The sequence below is a fragment of the Acipenser ruthenus genome, chromosome 10 (assembly GCF_902713425.1).
Source record: "Acipenser ruthenus chromosome 10, fAciRut3.2 maternal haplotype, whole genome shotgun sequence".
Taxonomy (NCBI): Eukaryota; Metazoa; Chordata; class Actinopteri; order Acipenseriformes; family Acipenseridae; genus Acipenser; species Acipenser ruthenus.
In genome coordinates this window covers 28281163-28303875 of record NC_081198.1, presented here as the reverse complement: position 1 = coordinate 28303875, position 22713 = coordinate 28281163, and the positions used below count along the sequence as shown (strand labels likewise).

At 39.6% G+C, this 22713-nt stretch overlaps 2 protein-coding genes across 3 annotated transcripts in view; one reads left to right on the top strand and one right to left on the bottom strand.

The window, feature by feature from the left end:
- The window catches only part of map3k2 (mitogen-activated protein kinase kinase kinase 2), a 63426-nt gene extending 61880 nt beyond the window's left edge, over positions 1–1546 (bottom strand). For both annotated transcript variants that reach the window (XM_034014801.2, XM_034014807.2), the window contains exon 1: positions 1170–1546. The gene's annotated coding sequence lies outside the window, so the exon portion shown is untranslated. The remainder of the gene's footprint in view (positions 1–1169) is intronic.
- Positions 1547–2176: 630 nt separating this feature from the next.
- ercc3 (excision repair cross-complementation group 3) lies at positions 2177–21922 on the top strand. The gene is made up of 14 exons (XM_034001899.3): positions 2177–2373; positions 2899–3104; positions 6961–7197; positions 7393–7578; positions 7830–7997; positions 8202–8406; positions 11246–11560; positions 13828–14012; positions 16089–16291; positions 16656–16752; positions 18742–18859; positions 19377–19495; positions 20436–20585; positions 20995–21922. Exons 1-14 carry the CDS (start codon positions 2346–2348, stop codon positions 21127–21129), a joined length of 2352 nt encoding a protein of 783 aa, XP_033857790.1. The 5' UTR covers positions 2177–2345; the 3' UTR covers positions 21130–21922.
- Positions 21923–22713: the final 791 nt, after the last annotated feature.

The window sequence follows — 22713 nt, the reverse complement described above, 5'->3', positions numbered from 1 at the left end:
ATTAATATGCCTTGAAAACAACAAATTACTGAAGTGCTTCGGCAGTCATTTCCGGAAATACACTGCTGAAGTGCATGCTGTATACATAACGCTGATGTAGCTCGTGGTCATTTTGTATTTACTACTGTTGTGGTCGATGTATGACACAACATACTTGTTACTAGTTAGATTAAAAACTATTAAACTAATAAACCTGATCAGTTGAAATGTGGATTGCTTGGATTGCAGATACCTGATCATTTTAAATCTCAGCAAGGCACTTCTAAAAAAAAAACCTTGCCCTGACAGCTAGACAGGCATTTTTAAAAATTCCTAGATTGTGATACTGTCAATATTTGAGCTACTGTAAAATAACATTTTAAAAAATCCATATTGTTTCATCACAATTGGTTAACCGATTCTCTACATTGTCAATCTCCAACATGTGTCATACGCATTGGTGGAGCATCTGATCTCCACTGCAATAACAGCCTTTTGTGCACCAAGGTTACAAACATCTGTGTCTACAAATATAAAAAACGCCACTATATGCATCATGTTCATTTTTAAACGAATTCCTTGGGTTAATGTTTACTATATTAATGTACCCATCTGTGGTCTTTAGTCAGAAACCTGCTGGCCTTCCAGTTTGTTTACATTCCCTAACTGAAGCCTTCTTGTCACCTGTCACTTAACTGACCAGGCTCGCACATCAGAAGAACTGGAAAATTGAATTCCAGGAAGTAGTTCAGCCTTTACACGCATTTACAGCGTCATTTCTGTCTGGCCTTCAACGCTACACCTGGCCTTTTCACTGTGCACAAACCGTGAACATACCATTGTTTTTGGTTTACTTTATACTGTAACACCAAAGTATACAGTGACCACTAGTGCATTATTTTCTTATACTAAAAAACAATTCACCAAAATGCATTCTGCTTTTGAAATGCCTCAAAAAAAACGTGGTTTTTTTTTTAATAACCATTCCCTAGCATAACAATTTAAATGCATTTGACAATCTGCTTCGACAAACATGTTTTGACAATTTCGGAAGTCGTTTTTATTCGATTTACAGCTGATGAAATCTAATAAATGTATTATTAAAAGTATTTTAAAGAATCAATACAGTACCATTTAACCCTAATTAGTGTCACCACAGTATCATCTATGCGGAAATGTCCTAGTCTTACCTGCGGATCTATCGTGCCACTTCCTCATTCACAGGGCCGGCTCTGAGAGCCCAGGCCCCGCTGACAGCCTCCACAGAAGCAGATGCTTGGGAGACCGATTATAACTTCCACTCGAGCCCGAGGCGGCAACAACTTCGCTCGTCTAGTACCAGGCCCCGCTTCCTCGATATGAAATTGCACAGGCAGGAGATACAGTATATTCTTTCATTTAACAACAATTATTGTAAATGTAGTTTAAGTACACCAGTGTTCAGTATGTCGTTTCTATTTGCAGGGTTTGTATTGTTTCGTTTTTTTGGGTTGATAACATCGATATTGCGACGTGTTGTTGTCCCGTTCCACCACCAGGTTACGCAACCAGTCTGAGAGTTCGAAGAATCTGCACAAACCCTCGACGTCACAGATAACCTGTACACTGTATTTCCATACGTCATCAAAATTGTGTATATCTCACAACAGAAACGTATGATGAGTACAGTACTGTATTCTTATCCAATCAGTATTGCATTGTTTGATGTCAAATAATGCTTTAAATATATAACATTTGTACACTGTAACAAGATTCTTTGAAAAATATTCGACAATCGGGTTGTCCTGGTAAACATAATACATACATACATACGTACAGCATTTTGTTTATTTTTTTTAAATTGTATATATATATATATATATATATATATATATATATATATATATATACACACACACGAAACGTTTTGTGTGATTAACACATAAAACGATACAACAAATTCTCATTTTAATTAAACAGTCTATGCTTTTGGCTATCTCGAACTGAATTTCACATGCAAACTACATGTAAAAAAAGATTACAATTATATTCGCTATCGAAGCATGTTGGTCACTACTAGACCAGCTAAGTGACTATCTAATGGTTTTATATTTATTGATAAAATGGCATGGGCCTTCACTTCCACACAGCAGTATAGATCGCGTATTTTGCTGTTCATGTTTTTGTCGGCTCTGTCGCTTTAAATTTTGCTGAACCTTGCTAAGCAAATGCGCATGTGCGGGGGTTAATAAGCATGGCGGCGCTCTGTGAACTGTGACAGGGCTAGTTTTGTTACAATAGAAATCTGTGGGAAGTTGAAACATTAAAAATAAGAACGAACATATTTTCTTCCAGGGATAGGAAAAAGAAGGGTATCTTTTGACAACATGGGCAAAAGGGATAGAGGCGAGAGAGGTGAGGAGATTTACATTGAACGTGTTCGCATAATGCACACAGACCGCGTCTAGTTTTTCTTAGTTGTTTTCGATTTCTGTATATTTGTAATTTGTTTATTTTGTTAATGTGACCAGTTCAGTAGTCGTTAAATACGTAAATAACGTAACTTCCAGAAGAGTGCGTGGTCTCACAGGTGAAATAAACACCGTATACTTGAAATATTCCATTATGCGTGTATCCCGCATAACAATCGGCGTGCTTTGACTATTTAGCACTTTGATATCTTCCTGGTTTCATTGAATATGTAGGCTTACATTATACCTTGAGTGGCTTTAAAACTCTTCAGAATAACTAGTTTTGTGGTTGTTTTTGAGCGTTTTCTTTTTTATTGGTATTATTTCCATGAAAAATTAAGTCATTAGACTTATTCAGTGTAACAAAAACATTATCTGTCATGTTAACTCGTCACCAATGAAGATGAAAAGGCATGGAAATGCATGTTGTCTACTTGACTTGGGTCTTGTGTCATCTGGTCTTTTTTAGAGAGAAAGAGATTAAAGAAGCGCTGCCAGGATGATGACGACGATGATGAGGAAGAAGCCATGGGGAGTGAATCGCAGGAGGCTATACCCGCGGCAGCAGGGAAGCAGGTGGATGAATCGGCTATCAAAATAGACGAGTATGGAGCCAAAGACTACAGACTACAAATGCTCTTAAAAATGGACCATTCCTCTCGGCCTCTCTGGGTGGTAAGGATGCCACGTTTATTTATTTATTTTCTAAACTTGGTTAGGCTTCTTGCTAATTAGCGCTATCCACATTGTCTTCACTTCATCATGTGCTCATGTTCAGTCTGCTCTTTGAGGGAGTTATTCAACCAGAGAGATTGCAGAGCAAGGAAGTCAAAGAACCAAAAGATCTTCAACAGAAGGAACTCGGGATAGTGTTGTTCCTGCTAGTAAAAGTAAAGGACATTGGTTTGCAATCCTATCTTACAGGTCTGTCTTGAAATAAAACTTCAAATAAAAAAAAGCATTCGGATATGCAGATTTGCCTTTTCTTTTTTAATTTTAAAATGTGTAAAGTTTTTTTTTTGTGAAGCAGACTACAAAAGTATAGTCCAAAAAATGAAATATTTACAGAAAAAAATTCTGTGAGTATTAAATCCTATGTGTGTCCACTTTTGATGTGGTAACAAACCACTGTAAGCTGAAAATGATAAAAGATTACAAACTGTCTGTCATTTGCTGAGAAATAAAAAATAATAATAATTATACAGTAGTACTAGTTACTGCCTATCCTTGACAACCATACCACGCCCCAGTCTTGACTGCTCAGGAATATGCATGACAGTGGCAATTTCTGATAGCACTTTGGCGATAAAGAGCTCTTGTCAGGCCAGTTGAAAACATCAATCATAGAAATAACACGTATGTGTTGGTGACCCCTTTCACACAGCAAGTCTCTGAGTGCGACCCCCTTATGAAAATTAAAAATTGTTTTATTTAACACCATTTTAAATGCTACATTTATAACCCTATTGTTTTCAATTAATTTATCTTTTCTCACTGCTTTTAAAGTAAGACAAACACTTTTTTTATCAAATTATTGTTATACGCAGAAAAGTTCATTTTAAAATAGTTAACAGTAATTTTAAAATAGTTATTACACACCATAAGAAGTAAGTAGTCAGTGGGATGGATGATGCTGTTTCTTTGACACAAGAATTTGTATTCTTGGCGCTGTGTTGGAAAGGGCGCATTTGATGTCATCTTTCACATCAAGCCGGTTTCGGGATTTTGTCTTTATTGTGAGATGGCTGGAGAATCCAATCTCGCATTCGTAGGTAGTGGGAAATGGCAGAAGGACCCTCGGGGCCATTTCAGCCACTAGGGGGTATTCACTTGCAACTGAACACCAGAACTGGTTTAGAGTCAGCTGTGTGAATTTTGCTTTCACACCATCATTGATCATGTCGATAAACTGTTCCTGTGTGTGAATATCCTCAGTAGGTAACTGCTCAGCCATCACACTGAAAGTTTTCTTCACCAGGGAATGAAGTGCTTCTGGTAGCGCTGGGAAGTAGTGTGAGAACTCTTTGTGAAAGGCTGTCGGATGTTCACTGATAGCTGACAAGACCTTGGTCAATGTTGACTTTCTCCTCTTCGCTGAATGAGGAATGTGCCGGAAACATGCCATATCTGTCTATGTCCAACTTACTGTGCCACAGATCCAACTTCACCTGGAAGGCTCTGATTTTAAGTCAGGTCTATTAATGTTGAACGTTTTCCCTGAAGCATCAGATTGAGGTCATTAAGGCTATCAAAGATATCCGCCACATATGCCAAGCAGAGATGCCATTTCTTGTCACTGAACTTTTTGTTCAGCTCTTGTTTCTCTTTTTGCAGGAAAAACTCTGCCATCTCTTCGTGAAGTACAAAAACGAGCTTTAATGCCCATCCCCTAGAAAGCCATCGGACTTGAGTGTGGAGTAGTGGTTAGGGCTCTGGACTCCTGACCGGAGGGTTGTGGGTTCAAGCCCGGGGGGACACTGCTATTGTACCCTTGAGCAAGGTACTTTACCTAGATTGCTCCAGTGAAAACCCAGCTGTATAAATGGGCAATTGTATGTAAAAATAATGTGATATCTTGTAATAATTGTAAGTCGCCCTGGATAAGGGCGTCTGCTAAGAAATGTAATAATAATAATAATAAAAACAGAACTTCGTATTCACCACCCATTTCGTTGCAGAGCTCTCGAAAGAGCATGCGTTTTAATGAAGTTCACTGTTTGTATTACAACATTCATCACAGCATTAAGGCACATTGGCAATGTCTTTGCAGCTAGGACTTGACAATGGATTCCGCAATGAGTGACAATCACATCAGGTGACACGCATCTTACCTTCTGCTGAAAGCCAGACCGCGCACCCATCATGGCTGGAGCGCTGTCGGTACAAGATTTTTCCACTCAATGCCATTGCTTTCGAGAAAGGCATTCACCTTATTGAAAATGTCCTGCGCTTTTGTAGTTGTTTCAAGTTGTTCACAGAATAAGAATTCATCCCTAACATCCCCAGCATTAACATACCGTATGAAGGCTATCAATTGCACGCAGTTATAACATCGGTAGTTTTGTCAAGTTGCAGGCTGAACATACCCAACACAGAATGTTTAATTTCGTGCACAACTTGGTCTTTGATATCTTCAGACATTTTGCATATCCTGCGTTTCACAGTATCATTCGACAAAAAGTATCATTGCCAAGCACAAGCGACAGTGTCTTTGCATGCTGGCAGAACAAGCTCCTCCCCTATCGTATGCAGCTTCTTGGTACGGGTGATTCGTAGCGACACAGCATAAGAGACTATTTGTATTACATTATATATATATATATATATATATATATATATATATATATATATATATATATATATATATATATTTTTTTTTTTTTTGCTGATTATCGGTGTTCTGATTGGTCTGCGGTTTAACGCTTTTGCCATTATAGAGCTCTGATTGGTCTGCAGTTTTTAATGTAGCTTCTGAACAATCAAGCCCTCTAATGTGTCAGTCCTGCCTTCTGTCTCAAGACAACAAACCAGCACCAGTGCGTTTAAGTAAATACACTACATTGTGTCGCAAGGAGTGTGTGATGTAATTTGTTAAACGCTAGATTTATGTGTTAAGGAGGGGTGTCGCTAAATAAATCTAGGTGAATCGTATTTAAAAATGCAATCTTTTTAAAAAGAAAAGGCATGGAATAAGAAATTAGGCAGATTTTACATTATGCAGACAGGGGATAAGTCGCTACCAGAACTCTTTGGATTCCCATGATGCACTGCTTCGACAGGGACAGAAGAAAAGGTGGAGTTTACTATCTTTAGAGGTGTGAGTCGCGCTGAAGAGTCAATTCCTTCTGGATTAATTAAAAAAATAAACAACTCCGAAGTCTGGGCAGTGAAGTATAGAAATATTTCAGTTTTGAGGTGTCTGATGATGGAATAGTAAAACAATATAACAAGTTTTTTTCTCCATAGATATTGTGAAGCAAAGCACCACAAAGTTAAAGTAACTTATTGCTTTTCATATGTAAATATATTTTAACGTCTATATATGTTTCATATTGCAATTGTGTTATATTTTTCTGTGTTTTTGGAAGATGTCGATATTATCTATCGAAATATGTGCACGATATCGATATACAATTTTCATATTGTTGCCCACCCCTAGTTTTCATATACTGTAAATTACCTGCTCTTAGTCGAATCCATGCTTGCATGTAATTATTTACTGTATTCTCTGTTTTTTGCTCTTACTTGAATTGGATCTTTTGCTACTGATTTTATTGTACTTTACAACTGCTCTCATCTGTAATGTAATACCTTACATTGTGATATTTTGTAATGTGATACTTTTGTACTGTGATATTTTATAACTATTGTAAGTCGCCCTGGATAAGGGCATCTGCTAAGAAATACAAAATAAAATACTAATTTAATTTGAAAGGTTAAAAAGATTCACTGACCCGCTCAGCCCCTCTATGCTCTTTGTATAATGGATCTGTATCATTTCCTCTGTGTAAATGTGTGCTGTATCCTCTAGGCTCCGGATGGCCACATTTTCCTGGAAGCTTTCTCTCCAGTGTATAAATATGCTCAGGACTTCCTGGTGGCAATAGCAGAGCCGGTGTGCCGTCCATCTCACGCCCACGAGTACAAGCTGACCGCCTACTCCCTGTACGCTGCAGTGAGTGTGGGGCTGCAGACCACCGACATCATAGAGTACCTACAGAAACTCAGCAAGACCTCTGTCCCTGAGGGGATCATTCAGTTTATCAAGGTGAGAGCTGCAGGGCTCAGAGCAGGTAGGGGCTCCAGATCAAACTGCTACTGCTTATTTCCATCCCTGCTGTTTTTGCGGTGGAGGGGGGAGCATATGAAGTTGCACTGGTGTATGCTCATGTTCGTGATTTTGAAAGAGCCTTCGGTTGACTGAAATTGTAGTTGATTTTTTTCTATTCTCCTGTTTTTCCAGCTCTGTACTGTTAGCTATGGGAAGGTGAAGATGGTGCTGAAACACAACAGATACTTTGTGGAGAGTGCTTTCCCAGAGGTGATTCAGAGGCTGCTGCAGGACAGTGTTATCCGCAACTCCAGGCTGAGGAATGCAGAGGGAGAAGAGACTGAGCTCATCACAGAGACCTTCTCCAGCAAATCTGCAGTAGGTGCCAGGAGCATTATATATGCGCTTCTTTCAGGAGCCAGGAATTCAGTAGTATGTGCCTGAAGTGTTAAGAGCCAAGAGATGTGTGCATTACTGTACAATGTACAGCAAACTGAGTGACTATTTATGGGGTTAAATGCCCACACTGGTAATTGTCCATATCAAGAGAGGCTAGTAAGCATAAATTGAATAAGCTTTGGCTGTGCAAGAGGATAGGTGGTAGTATAAACTATTCTGCACTTCTGCAGATCTCCAAATCTGTCCAAGGGAATGGGGCTCCCTCCACCTCCCAGGGTGCTGAGGACAGGCAGGGCGGCCCAGAGGTGCCGGAGGACATCTTCAGCTACTACGAGCAGATGGACAAGGAAGAGGAGGAAGAGGAGGAGACCCAGACTGTGTCTTTTGAAATCAGACAGGTAAAGAAAAAAGTTCAAAGATCACACTCTTGTGCCACCATTAGTTTAACAAAATGCTAACTTATTTGTAAAATAAATAGTAAATCTTGTCTTGTTGGCTTTATTAACCCCCCCCCCCTTTTAATTCTGTTGAGAATCCAGAAAGTTGATTTTAAAAGGTAAAGATAGAAGTGAACTTTAACAAAGGTGGCCTTGGTATTTCAGGAGATGATTGAGGAGGTTCAGAAGCGCTGTATCCAGTTAGAGTACCCCCTGCTGGCTGAGTATGACTTCCGCAACGACACTGTTAACCCCGACATCAACATCGACCTGAAACCCACCGCAGTGCTGCGGCCCTACCAGGAGAAGAGCCTGCGGAAGATGTTTGGGAACGGGCGTGCCAGGTCAGGGGTCATTGTCCTTCCCTGCGGTGAGTCAAGGGACAGGATGGGTTGTTCTAATCATTGATGGACAAAACCAGGGAGGCAAGGCCCCTCATGCCTTGTTTTAAAGTTTGGTTGTAACAGTACCCTGTTGCCTTGCCTACCCTGTTGGCCTAGCACAGCACTGGACTTTGATTAGCATTATTAATTTAAAGAATAAAGAAAATGCATTTGCTAAATAAGAGCTTGGTGTTAAATTCAAGTTTCTGGTGATGGCTGCTCCTTTGTTCCGGTCTTGGAAGGTATTTCTACCTTATCATTTGTCAACCAAATCCGCTCAATCTTGAAATGTTGCAAGTTGGGGCCAGTGCTGTCACAAGTTAACATTGAGACATTGGGTTTGTTAAGTAACTGAGCCGCTCAGAGCAGCTCAGTGTGATTCACGCTTTTGTTACTTTACATGTTGATTTGTTGTTTGCTGGGCTATCGGATGCCTCGCTGAATATAGTGCAGTTATGACAGAACACTGAAGCTAGAATACTGACTTGTACTCGGACCAGTCAGCACATTACTCCAGTTCTTAGGTCCCTTAAAGTTTAAGGCCCCTTATTGTCGGTTCGTTGTAGATACTACTATTAAGACACCCACTGTGCAGGTATCGCAACGTCCCTAAACAATATGTTAAAATAAATTAGTTCTGCACCATTGTAGCAGGGCGATTGCCCTGCACATGTGTAAATTAGTGTTGGTATAATTTGTATGGGGAAATTGGGTTTATTGTGTGTCATTTTGGAGTTGATTTATGTGATTACATTATTGTTTACAGACGGGCGCTCAATTGAGACTTTCTGCCTGCTAGGCTTGGTTGAAGGGAAGGGCAGCAAGTAATTGGCTGTGCTGGACCTCAATCAGCAGGTGGGCGGGTCTTGACCGAGTGTCCGTCAGTTTAAAAACATCCGCGGGAGATGACTCAGGGCGACTGCAACACCATGCCAGAGTGGAGCGGCATATACTCGGGAGGAGAATGCTACGCAACCGTGAGACTGCAAGCGGTGCTTGTGAAGGCAATGCCCAGCCAAGGCCGTATGAAGCAGCAGGAGTCGTTGTATGAATACTGGCTCATGAATAGGTTAGTTAGGGGATAGTGATCCCATGTGATGTATAGTGAGGGTTCCGTAGTATAGCCGGTTCCTGGAGCGGGACGCCTCGTTTTAGGGCTAGCACTCGCCCTCTGGGGCACCTTTTATTTGTAGTTTTTGTACTGTGTTTTATTTTGCCTTTTGTACAGCTTGCTGTATGTGTCCTCTGTGCGTTACCATGGCTGGTAACGTCACATGACCACCTTTATGTTCGTTTCTGTTTGTATTAATAAATCCTGCGCGCCTGTGCCGGCGTTTCAACTCCACCCCCAGTTGTCTCTCTGTATTGCTAAACAGCAGTGACCCACGCACGTGACATGAGACTCTGTCACAACCATATAAAAATGAGTTGATTTTGCCAGTGCTTGCTAGTCTGTGAATTAGTTTTATATTTTAAAGCACTTTTTTTTTTTGGCTTTATTGTTAAAGTTTTCACACATGGCAGTACTGTCCTGCAATTACTAAATGATATTGTGATCATTGCACTGTGTTATGTTAGTGAACCAGAGCTACATTTTAAAACTTAGTTAGCAAATGTCTATCGGTAAAGTGTACTGCAGCTATTAATCCTTTCCAATTGCTGGTATCTTAAAATTATGGACTATTATTATTTGTTTATTTAGCAGACGCCTTTATCCAAGACGACTTGCAGAGACTAGGGTGTGTGAACTATGCATCAGCTGTACAGTCACTTACAATTACGTCTCACCCGAAAGACAGAGCACAAGGAGGTTAAGTGACTTGATCAGGGTCACACAATGAGTCAGTGGCTGAGGTGGGATTTGAACCGGGGACCTCCTGGTTACAAGCCCTTTTCTTTAACCACTGGACCACACAGCCTCCTTACTATATAATGATAATGCTGTAACTCATTTTTAGAAGGCTTTCTTTGTTCTTATCCAAGTTGCTGCAGTGACACTGTAGATGCTATGTTACTGTAAATTATACTGTTTTAGAAGACAGATTTAATTCAGTAAAGATGTATTTTTTTTTTAAATTAAAAGTAGAAATACAAAACTGTGGCATTTCTTTGTGAACGTGTTAAGTGAAAAATGCCAATTCCAAAACCATGAAAATCTACCAAGGTAGCAAATCTGCCGAATTTAATACCAGCCAAAATTTCCTGTTATACGGTGTCAAACTAAATAAAAGCATAAATAAGTGTAAAAATAACAACATGCGTGAAATAATCAGGTGTGCAGAGACAGTTGATATTTAATGTTGGGATTTATTTTTTAAATCAGGCTTTAGCTTTAGTCTAGTTCCGTAGGAGTGTCTTGGGATACTTGTAATGAAGTATGCTAAGTGTATGTGTCGGTGTAACCAGAATGGTATCAGTAATTTATGTTCAACTATTTTAATGAAATCTTTCCAAGAATCCTGTCCAGTTTATTATTTTTGATGGGTTAACTCTCTATTTACAGTCATTTTGTGATGTATGTCACTATTGAATGCTAGGATTGTTAAACAAGAAACAGAGTGGAAAGAGCTCTTGAGCACCTCCGGAATTGAAGACACCTCTGAAATGCAGGACTGTGTCCCGCAGGCGCTGGGGAGTCTCTGAAATGCAGGACTGTGTCCCGCAGGCGCTGGGGAGTCTCTGAAATGCAGGACTGTGTCCCGCAGGCGCTGGGGAGTCTCTGAAATGCAGGACTGTGTCCCGCAGGCGCTGGGGAGTCTCTGAAATGCAGGACTGTGTCCTGCAGGCGCTGGAGAGTCTCTGAAATGCATGGTTGTTTTCCCGCAGGTGCTGGGAAGTCTCTTGTCGGGGTGACTGCCGCCTGCACGGTGCGAAAGCGCTGCCTGGTCCTGGGGAACTCGTCCGTGTCAGTGGAGCAGTGGAAGGCCCAGTTCAAGATGTGGTCCACCATTGATGACAGCCAGATTTGTCGCTTCACCTCCGATGCCAAGGACAAGCCCATTGGCTGCTCGATAGCCATCAGCACCTACTCTATGCTGGGGCACACCACCAAGAGATCCTGGGAGGCAGAACGAGTCATGGAGTGGCTCAGGAGCCAGGAGTGGGGGCTCATCATACTGGACGAGGTCCACACCATTCCAGGTAACCCCACAGGCAGAGCAAATGACTCTCCTCAGGGATTCAAGGATGTGGCTGATGCTGAAAGCCAGATTTAATCGCTCAGACATCTCAGCAAAGTGGCTTGTTCAGGAAAATGTTGTTGTTATTAAACATAATCCTCTCTAATACAATATTCATTTATTTGCATGTAAAAAATGAAAGCACAAAGTCTGGCTGGATTTTATTTGACAGTATTATTGATTGCAGTAGTACTGTATATTCATAGCGACCAACTGCTTGGACAGCAGTCTATACCACCGTTTAACAGGGTGAATGGTAGACCAATGTGTTTGCTTAATAATATAAAATTAAGTCAATTAAGGAATTAAGAAACTTCAGAACGTAAAATGCAATGATAATCAAGAATCTCCAAATCTGCAAACACCACGACACCAAGAAAATATTGCAATGTTCACTGCCGTGTCCATGTGAGATTGCTGATTTTACAAATGAAGCTGACACTGTATTTTGTCATTAATCATACTAATTTGTTGATCAAAATATTGCAGATCTATTTATATACAGACGTGCTCAAATTTGTTGGTACCCTTACAGCTCATTGAAATAATGCTTCATTCCTCCTGAAAAGTGATGAAATTAAAAGCTATTTTATCATGTATACTTGCATGCCTTTGGTATGTCATAGAATAAAGCAAAGAAGCTGTGAAAAGAGATGAATTATTGCTTATTCTACAAAGATATTCTAAAATGGCCTGGACACATTTGTTGGTACCCCTTAGAAAAGATAATAAATAATTGGATTATAGTGATATTTCAAACTAATTAGTTTCTTTAATTAGTATCACACATGTCTCCAATCTTGTAATCAGTCATTGAGCCTATTTAAATGGAGAAAAGTAGTCACTGTGCTGTTTGGTATCATTGTGTGCACCACACTGAACATGGACCAGAGAAAGCAAAGGAGAGAGTTGTCTGAGGAGATCAGAAAGAAAATAATAGACAAGCATGGTAAAGGTAAAGGCTACAAGACCATCTCCAAGCAGCTTGATGTTCCTGTGACAACAGTTGCAAATATTATTAAGAAGTTCAAGGTCCATGGAACTGTAGCCAACCTCCCTGGGCGCGGCCTCAAGAGGAAAATCGACCCCAGATTGAACAGAAGGATAGTGCGAATGGCAGAAAAAGAACCAAGGATAACTGCCAAAGAGATACAAGCTGAACTCCAAGGTGAAGGTACGTCAGTTTCTGATCGCACCATCCGTCGCTTTTTGAGCGAAAGTGGGCTCCATGGAAGAAGACCCAGGAGGACTCCACTTTTGACAGAAAAACATAAAAAAGCCAGACTAGAATTTGCTAAAATGCATATTGACAAGCCACAATCCTTCTGGGAGAATGTCCTTTGGACAGATGAGTCAAAACTGGAGCTTTTTGGCAAGTCACATCAGCTCTATGTTCACAGATGAAAAAATGAAGCTTTCAAAGAAAAGAACACCATACCTACAGTGAAACGTGGAGGCGGCTCGGTTATGTTTTGGGGCTGCTTTGCTGCGCCTGGCACAGGGTGCCTTGAATCTGTGCAGGGCACAATGAAATCTCAAGACTATCAAGGCATTCTGGAGCGAAACGTACTGCCCAGTGTCAGAAAGCTCTGTCTCAGTCGCAGGTCATGGGTCCTCCAACAGGATAATGACCCAAAACACACAGCTAAAAGCACCCAAGAATGGATAAGAACAAAACATTGGACTATTCTGAAGTGGCCTTCTATGAGTCCTGATCTGAATCCTATTGAACATCTATGGAAAGAGCTGAAACTTGCAGTCTGGAGAAGGCACCCATCAAACCTGAGACAGCTGGAGCAGTTTGCTCAGGAAGAGTGGGCCAAACTACCTGTTAACAGGTGCAGAAGTCTCATTGAGAGCTACAGAAAACGTTTGATTGCAGTGATTGCCTCTAAAGGTTGTGCAACAGAATATCAGGTTAGGGGTCCCATCATTTTTGTCCATGCCATTTTCATTTGTTTTATTATTTACAATATTATGTTGAATAAAAAATCAAAAGCAAAGTCTGATTTCTATTAAATATGGAATAAACAATGGTGGATGCCAATTACTTTTGTCAGTTTCAAGTTATTTCAGAGAAAATTGTGCATTCTTCGTTTTTTGTGGAGGGGTACCAACAAATTTGAGCACGTCTGTGTGTGTGTGTGTGTGTGTATATATATATATTTTCTGCAAAAGACTGTATGGTATATATGAGTTTGAGAAATGACCATGCTCTCCTCTTCACAGCCAAGATGTTCAGACGGGTTCTTACAATAGTGCAGGCTCACTGCAAGCTGGGCCTCACTGCCACTCTAGTAAGAGAGGACGATAAGATTGTGGATCTCAATTTCCTTATCGGCCCCAAACTATTTGAAGCCAACTGGATGGAGCTGCAGAACAATGGCTACATTGCCAAGGTGCAGTGTGCAGAGGTAAGACCCTGGGAAACTGTAAAATAAAACAAGAGATAATGGTATAAAACTGTTACAGCATTCTCCTGCACCTCGAACAAGATTTAAAAAATAAAATAAAGATTTTATCGTTTCTATTTTGGTCTGATGTACAGATAATTAGCAGATTATTTTCTGATGCTGTGATTTAAAACAATGACTATAGTGGATTCTGCATGCTCTTACTCCCGTACCACAGATTACAGCATGTGCATGCTGTGACTTTCATTTGGCAGCAGTTGTGAATTTCAATCAGCAGGTGGCAGAAGAAAACAGAAATTCATTAAAATAACAGCAGGGCCTGTTGTGGTCTTCTATTTAAATCTTTTGGGAGACAAAACCCTAAAAAGGTTGCAGCTACAATACTTACACAGTCAGGTTTTCTTTTTTTTTTTTTGGGTGGGTTCTTTTGTGTAACACGGGGAAAGTTAGTTGACAGCTATTCATTTTTGACTTCTGTCCGGTCATGTTGCAGCATAACATTAAAAACAAATAATAATGGAAACAACTGAATTCAGATATGTATCTGTTTTTTATTTGCATTTAAACATGTATTATTAAATTGTGGCCTACATTAAAGTTGCATGTGGGGGTCTTCTCCATGCGATCAAAATCAAGTCAGTTACATGTTACATGTACAAGCCAAAACATTCAGTATTAATGAACATTTATGAGTTGGTTGCTGTCAGATTATACTTTATAAAGTAAGCAAGTGTATCTGACAAAACATCAAGAGCGTCTAGATGACATGGTCCGCACCCAACAGTGACTCGCACACACACGCACCCACCCACACTACCGAAACTATTGGTATGGTATGGTCCCACCCCGGAACAATACAGATAACGTGAATACACAGGACCAGATGAAACAAGTGTCTGCCAAACAGAACTGACTGTGTTGCTACAATATATTTAATGAAGAGATTCATGAAGAGATATTATTTAAATGTTTGAGTACTCGAGTAGTAAATGAGTCCTTAAGTAAGTATAATTATTTTGAGTACTCTAACCCACCCCTAGCAACGATGGACACAAAAAGAGCCTAGGACATCATATACTTGGACTTCCAAAAAGCCTTTGACAAGTGTCACATGAAAGGCTAATCCTCAAAATGTAATCCATTGGAATACAAGGTAGTGCATGCAAATGGATACAAAACTGGTTACAACACAGGAAGCAGAGAGTACTTGTCAGAGGGGAAACCTCTAACTGAGGCAGTGTGCTCAGTGGCACTGTGCTTGGATCACTCATGTTTCTTATCTACATCAATGACTTCGATTGGGGGATAATTAGTAAACTTGTTAAATCTGCAGGTGACAATAGTGTTTTGACCCCTATGGCCCACTGTAGTTTGTGTTCCATGTAACATGATTTTAAGTGTGTGAAACCGGCTGGTGAACAGATGTCATTCTTGAAATGTCAGTTTCTAACCACATTATGCCCTCTAGCATTCAAAACGCCTCATGGCTGGTTAAAAACGGTCGGAACATGCGGATCCCACTATACATACCGACTCCAGCCAAAGCATGTTTGCTGGGATTTAGGAAAGTGTGTGTTTGATAGGGATGTATATTATACCATAAACACAGTATAAATTAAATACATAATATTCTCAGTACATGTCAGCACAGTTGTTTTCATGGATATATCTAAGATTATCAGCATATTGAACTTCTTTAATTTTAGAACCAGGCTTGGAATTTGAATGGATAGTTGCATTTAGATGTAGCTGGAGTATTTAGAGAAATATATTAAACATGGGGGTGAGCTTTAATATTTAGACAGGCTATGTATGATATCACAGATGCCACTTGTCACTGCCCTCTGACTTCCTCCAGTCCTGCTCTAGTTTTATATGTATACATGGTGCAGTCAGTTGCTAAGATGTGTAGCAAATATGTGAAATTGTCTTCAAGGGCTGAAAGACTATGTCTTCTAATGGCTTCTCGCAAACTACAATGCTCTGCTAAAATAGTCCCCTGAACAAACGCCCTGTGAAAACTGCATTCACTGTAGTAAATGTCTGAGAATCTGTTTCTCCAACTCTAAACCCTAGGTGTGGTGCCCAATGTCCCCCGAGTTTTTCCGCGAGTATGTGGCCATCAAGTCGAGGAAACGGATCCTGCTGTACACCATGAACCCCAACAAGTTCCGTGCCTGCCAGTTCCTGATCCGCTTCCACGAGCGCCGCAACGACAAGATCATGGTCTTCGCAGACAATGTCTTCGCACTCAAAGAGTATGCCATTCGCCTCAACAAGTAAGTGGGAGTCTTCAGAAAGACTTGCAGATAAACTTATGCATCTCGTGTACACTAGTACCTGTAAAAAATGAAATCCAATAAAACTTCTTGTGATGTTTAGATTGACTGGGCCTGTACAGAAACATAAAAAGCAATTGAACTGTCGTTGCAGAACCTTACTGTGTTCACTACACTTTAATGTGTTATTGAGCCAGTTTATGAACAAAATCACATTGACCATATATTTTCGTGTCTGGCAATTGAAATGAATCTACAGGATTAACAGTAACCTCAGTTTTGTCAAGGTAATGCAAATGGTCTTTGTGTGTGTTTAGTTTTAAATATGGCACTTTTTAAAACTGCTTGTCCTGTGGTTCAACAGGCCCTATATATATGGACCCACCTCCCAGGGAGAGAGGATGCAGATCTTGCAGAACTTCAAGCACAACCCCAAGATCAACACTATCTTTATATCCAAGGTATGGAAAGCAACATTCAATTTCACACTTCAGGGAAATCATTTGATGCTTTACACTGCACTGTCACACAGTAACCTGTTTCTCTTGGTCTTAGTTAGAGGTTGCCCGTCAATTTTTTTGTCAATAAAATAGAATATGCCTGTTTCAAATGGCAAAACAAATTTGCTTTTACCCGTTTTGCAGCAAACTGACAAGTGTCATGGTTCAGCTGTTATGCAAAACATTCTCATGATGTGCTACTTTTTCATAATCGTTCTTTTTAGTTAACCCCCTGTAGTACTGGTAGTGTGTGTGGACAGCTTTTATCATGATCGCTTACTTAATGTTTGAATCTACCACACTCTCCCATGTGCTAAGGGTGAATGTTAAGGAGCAATACTAAACACTAGGTGATGGAGTTTTGTGCAAAATATATCAATTATGTACCAAAAATATTAAGCTTATATTTCTATCAAAATAAATCAAAATGTTCTGAAAGTCTGTCTAACACGGGCAATACAAAAAGCTTCATGAAACTTGACAAACCGCATGCTTATTGCTCATTCATATACAGAGATCCAAGACTGTCTATCTTGTTTTCAGGTAAATCCAGTTGATCATATAAAATGTAATACAGTGCAGTATGTTTATAAGAATCACAGATATAAGAATGAGCCGCAAAACCACTGGTAACAAATACCAAATACTTATACCAACCAATGTAAAATAATCCGCTTATAACAATAATTTCGGGGCAAACAGACTAAATGTAATACAGTACTTCAAGTGCAATGACGTGTACAGCCAATAAAGCTGTTTTTGAATTAGAATTTGATCACATCTCGCGTGATTAGGCATGTACGCAGCGTGGATAGTGCAGTGATGCAGGAAACCCTGCATTGTTGGTAATCAAATGTGACCGCGCCGCGGAGCTTTGCATTTCCGCTTAATGAAAAACTGAGATTTGCATCACAACAGAAAATAAGTAAGCCAAATGCTTAAATGCAGTGGTAGTCCTGACAGAAATACTGTAATGCCATTTTAATTCAAAGGCCATTACATGTAACACCGCACAACAGTTAAACTAGGCACCCTCACGGGACGATCGCTTCTCAAGTATACTGTAGTAAAATAGGATTCTGCAGCATTGAGTAAACATAATCGTGATCATATAACAAGCTGTTTACCCACAAGGACTTGTTCTGATGTATTGTCCTCAGTGATTGAGCACCATTGACATCTGTATACTGTATTAAACTGCTGATGGCACGCTTTTGCTAATTGTAATGCGACAGAGTGGCCGAGGACAGTGTAAATGATCAGGCTGGAGTCTTGATTTACAGTTTTAAACTGGTGTTTGGTTTTATTTTTCTTACATTGCAGAGGCAAAACAACCGCTAATAAAACAAACAAAATAAACCTAGCTCTCAGTTGGAGCACTAAGTAAACCATACAGTACTTTTGTGTGGAACAGAGACAATCTCTTACTCATGTTTTGGTTTCTTTCTTTCATTTGTTCGTTCATTCTTTCTTTTCTATACCCCCATCACAAAGCTGTCTGCTAAGCCCTTTTATCGAGGTGCCATTAACTTTAACAAGCAGATAGTTAACCAATTGACCATTATCCTTAATTCGGTAAGGAAAAGCAGCTGTGGATTTTTTGTGGGTGTGTATACATGCAGGAACTTGTGACATCTAGTGGTCAACCCATTACACTGCAGGGAACAAGCTCTTACCATTCTCATACTAACGTACTGATTCTGCACCACAGTAATCCTATCAGTCCGCTTTTAAGAATCAACCTATAAGAATCAAATCACCTGGAACGGATGTGATTCTTATAAACGGAGTGCACTGTAATACTAAGTATAACATCATATTAGACAGTGTAATTCATTGAACACTGATGCTATCCATGAAACACTTTCAATATAGATTCATTATTACAGTGTCGCAGTGTAATCTTTTTACAAAACTAACCACCTCCCTCCTTTAACACCCACTTGACAGGTTGGCGACACGTCCTTTGATCTCCCTGAAGCGAACGTGTTGATTCAGATCTCATCCCACGGTGGCTCTCGAAGACAGGAAGCCCAGAGACTGGGGAGAGTCCTCAGGGCCAAGAAAGGTAGCTTTCCACAAGCATTGAGGCAGTTTTGTGTTTTCTTATGCCATGTTTCCATCTGGACCATGGAGCCACTGTGTAAAACACTTTAGCTTGAGAGAAGGAAGTGTATTTTTCATATGTGGATCACATTACACAACATTGTGTGAGCCCTTGTTCAGTTACACAGGTTTTTGAATACTTTTTACATGGTTTAGGAAAAACATCAATATACAGGAACTTGCTTTTTGTTAACTATTAAAATACATTTTTTGTGAGTGATACAACATGCAAATTAGTGAGTCTCATGCTGAGTGTGAGACTTGACATGTCTGTGTATATATGAGTTTTACAATGGTAAATGAAAAAGGTTCTGGCAAACGGCCGTCATAAAATCCAGTCCTGAAACTGTATTTTGTTCTGTAGTTTATGTAGTTTTTAACAGTGTTTTTGTAACTACCACCTGTGTCTGCACCCTGGAATTGAATTCATGAATAATGAAATGAGTATGTCCCGTTTGTCTCTACTCTTTCCCTCTCAGGTATGGTGGCAGAGGAGTACAATGCCTACTTCTACTCTCTGGTCTCTCAGGACACCCAGGAGATGGCATACTCGACCAAGAGGCAGCGCTTCCTGGTGGACCAGGGCTACAGCTTCAAGGTAATGTCTTCACATTTACATTGTTTTATTACGGGGAGATGCTCCTTCCCCTCAATTACTGTGTGTGTGTGGTTTTTTTTTTTTTTTTTGTAAAATCTGTAGTGTAGTATGTGCAATTGTAGCACGGGTATTTGAAGTGCACAGACGTTGCACCATTGCATTCACATAGTGTTTAGCAATTCGAGCTAAATCTTGCCCTGAAAACCATTTTAACCCTTTGCGGTCCATTTATTCAGAGCGTCTCAGGCACGTCGGGTCTAATTTGTTTTCACATGTGAAGTTTATTTTAGACGTGCTGTTTAAAAGTATTTTTTTTCACAGTAAAACAGGTTTAAAAGGCACTGCATATCAACAGGACACTCAGTACTGCATCTCCAGCCCCGCCCCACCCCTCGTTCACTGTTTTCTTCACATACCTCTTGATAGTAGTGCATACCGATAAATCATCTCCTGATCACTCGTTTTATCACCAAACTCCTCAATAATACGATCCAAGTCATTATTTTATCTCACTCGGCCATTGAATGGTTTTCTTGGCTTTTTCCGGAGGAAAAACGACTAGAGACCTGTTTTTTGCGTCTTTTTGATGATGTCGGACAGGGTCTGACATTGGACCGGAAAGGGAAAATTGCAAAGGCTTAAAGGGAATTTCTCAAATTGAGTATAGGCACACCCCTTATTTTAGCATTCAAAAACTAGCAAGAAACATAAAAAATGGAACTGTTCCTTCCTACAGTTAAACTTCAGTTAAGCAACCCCAGTATGGAGAATGTTTCTGTGTTCTTTAACATTTAAATACACCTTCAGTAAAGACATTTAATATAGATATTCTGGAGGCAGATATACTACTTTGCAACCTACTGTTAATAGCTGGCAACATGATGTAACACACATACAGTCCCAAGATAGAAACGGCTATGTTGTTGTGACCCCCCCGTAGGTGATCACTCGCATGGCAGGGATGGAAGAGGATGACCTGATGTTCTCCTCCCGAGATGAACAGCAGCAGCTCCTCCAGAAGGTCCTGGCTGCCTCTGACCTGGACGCTGAGGAGGAGATCGTGCAGGGAGAGTTCGGAGGAAAATCCCTGGTAGGAAGGGGGTGCAGGGGAATCTCTGTACATATACAAGGGAGTTTTCATTGATCTGAAATATTAATCGCAAATGTTTTTAATCTATTAATTACATATACAGTACAAAGGAGTTTTAATTAGTTTGAAATGTTAATAACACATTTTTAACCAATTAAAATGAACAATTCTTGCCTTGATACAGAAGGAATGATCTGTTACTAGGACCCACTGAAATCATCAAAGGATGGCGAAAAACTGACGATTTCACTGGGTCCTGATAAAACAGTTAGAGTACATGGGCAATAGGTCTGATTTCAAATACAAATACTTGAAGTAGATTGCAAGTAGTAACCGCTAAACTACTATTGAGCATTTTCTAAGCTAAGAAATTATTTTAATTGTTTTCTGATTAATTCTCTTGTTTTAGGTTTATCGCCGTCCTGGCACGATGAGCTCCATGTCTGGGGCAGACGACAATGTTTATATGGAATACCATGCTTCTAGGAGCAGGGTGTCCTTTGGGAAAAACATTCACCCGCTGTTCAAACGTTTCCGCAAATAGACCGCTCAACTGAATCGATGGCAGTCAAAGTGATCTCAAGAGCCAAGATCCGTGGTTGTGATCTTTAGGCACAGTCCCTGGACCCCTCTGCCTCAGCCCTGTATTACACAGTATGTAGGAGGGAATGTTGTGCATTGACACCATTACTAAACACTTGCACTAAAACATGGGCAGTAGCCAGCTTTTTATACTGCATACAGACCTGCTTCACTCAAAGAAAAAAAAAAAAAAAATATATATATATTATATATATATATAATAAATATATATTATTTTTAAATAAGCAATAGGATTAAAGTTGTTTAGAATGTGCCCATTCTGCAAGAACCTTTTAGTAATAGCAATTCTATTTAAGTAATTGTATTACCTTGCTCAATAGTGACACATTTTTGTTAATCTAAGCAGTTTGTTAGAGGAGTAACATAATTTTCTATTTAATTGACTTTATTGTTTTTTTTTTTTTTCTCTAGCTCTTTATCTGTGCTATAGTTAAGACAAATTTATAGTCACAAAAATGGCAGAGTGTAGAAATGATTCAAATCAGGCCTCTGTTGTTGATTCATTCAAAACAGTCATTGACGATTGGGCAGTAGGAGCCTGAGTCTGCTTCACTGGGCTGAGATGGGGTTTAAAAATAGAGGTTATTTTCTTTGATGTATACTTAAAACTGTGTATTGCAAATATGTTGTAGATTTGGTTACATTTTCTTAATGTATATAAATATTTGAACCTTGCATTGTTCACCTTGATTAAGATAATCAATAAATAGTTTCAGGCTTGTTAAATAATAAAATGACTTTTTTTTATTATTATTAATAATAATAATAATAATAAATAATAATAATAATAATATTACTGTATGTTCTGATACTGCAATAAGTCTGAAATGTTCTTGTCTTTTCAGAATCTTTATTTTCTTGTTGGCAGTTTTCATGTGTTTATCTGAATGCCACTTCACCCATAGCACTATTGCGTTTTTCATAGTTATGAATGATGTCACCCTTAAGACTTTTACATGTAACCTGTTTTATTTTACAAATCTAAAACCAAACTAATGGATTTTTCTCCCCTCACAAAAAATAGTTATAAGCTGAACAGATACCCCTCTGTATGTCGGTTACATTTTTACATCTCTCTAGAGCAGGGGTTCTGAACAGGTTGTCCGCAGTCCTGTAGAGGGCCTTGAGGAGGTTTCAAGGGGTCCTCCAAAAATAAACCAGAGAATGTGTTATTTTCCCTGCATGCTTATGACGCACTGAAACCTATTTGCTTCAGCATGTCATAAGCATGCGCAGAAATGAACGCTTTCTCAGGTTACATAAAACGTTCTCGGGTTATGGTGTAATAGAGCTATTTCAGCGGGAGCACAACAGATTACAAAGCAGAGGAAAAATGGTTGGAAACACAATAAATACCAGATATGGATACATTTTTACTTCGACCATCGGCAACAAAACCCACAGAATGATGATACAGAACTTCCTTCAACAAGTTCAATCATAAGGACTGAAGAACAGCGAAGAGGTGGTGGTGAAAGTAAAAAACAAAGCCGTCATTAACCCTGCAAAATTAAGTAAATAAGAA

Coding starts and splice junctions, on each gene's coding strand:
- ercc3 (XM_034001899.3), top strand. CDS start 2,346: ATGGGCAAAAGGGATAGAGGCGAGAGAG. Junction 2,374..2,898: donor AAGGGATAGAGGCGAGAGAG/GTGAGGAGATTT, acceptor GGTCTTTTTTAG/AGAGAAAGAGATTAAAGAAG. Junction 19,496..20,435: donor ACCAGGGCTACAGCTTCAAG/GTAATGTCTTCA, acceptor ACCCCCCCGTAG/GTGATCACTCGCATGGCAGG.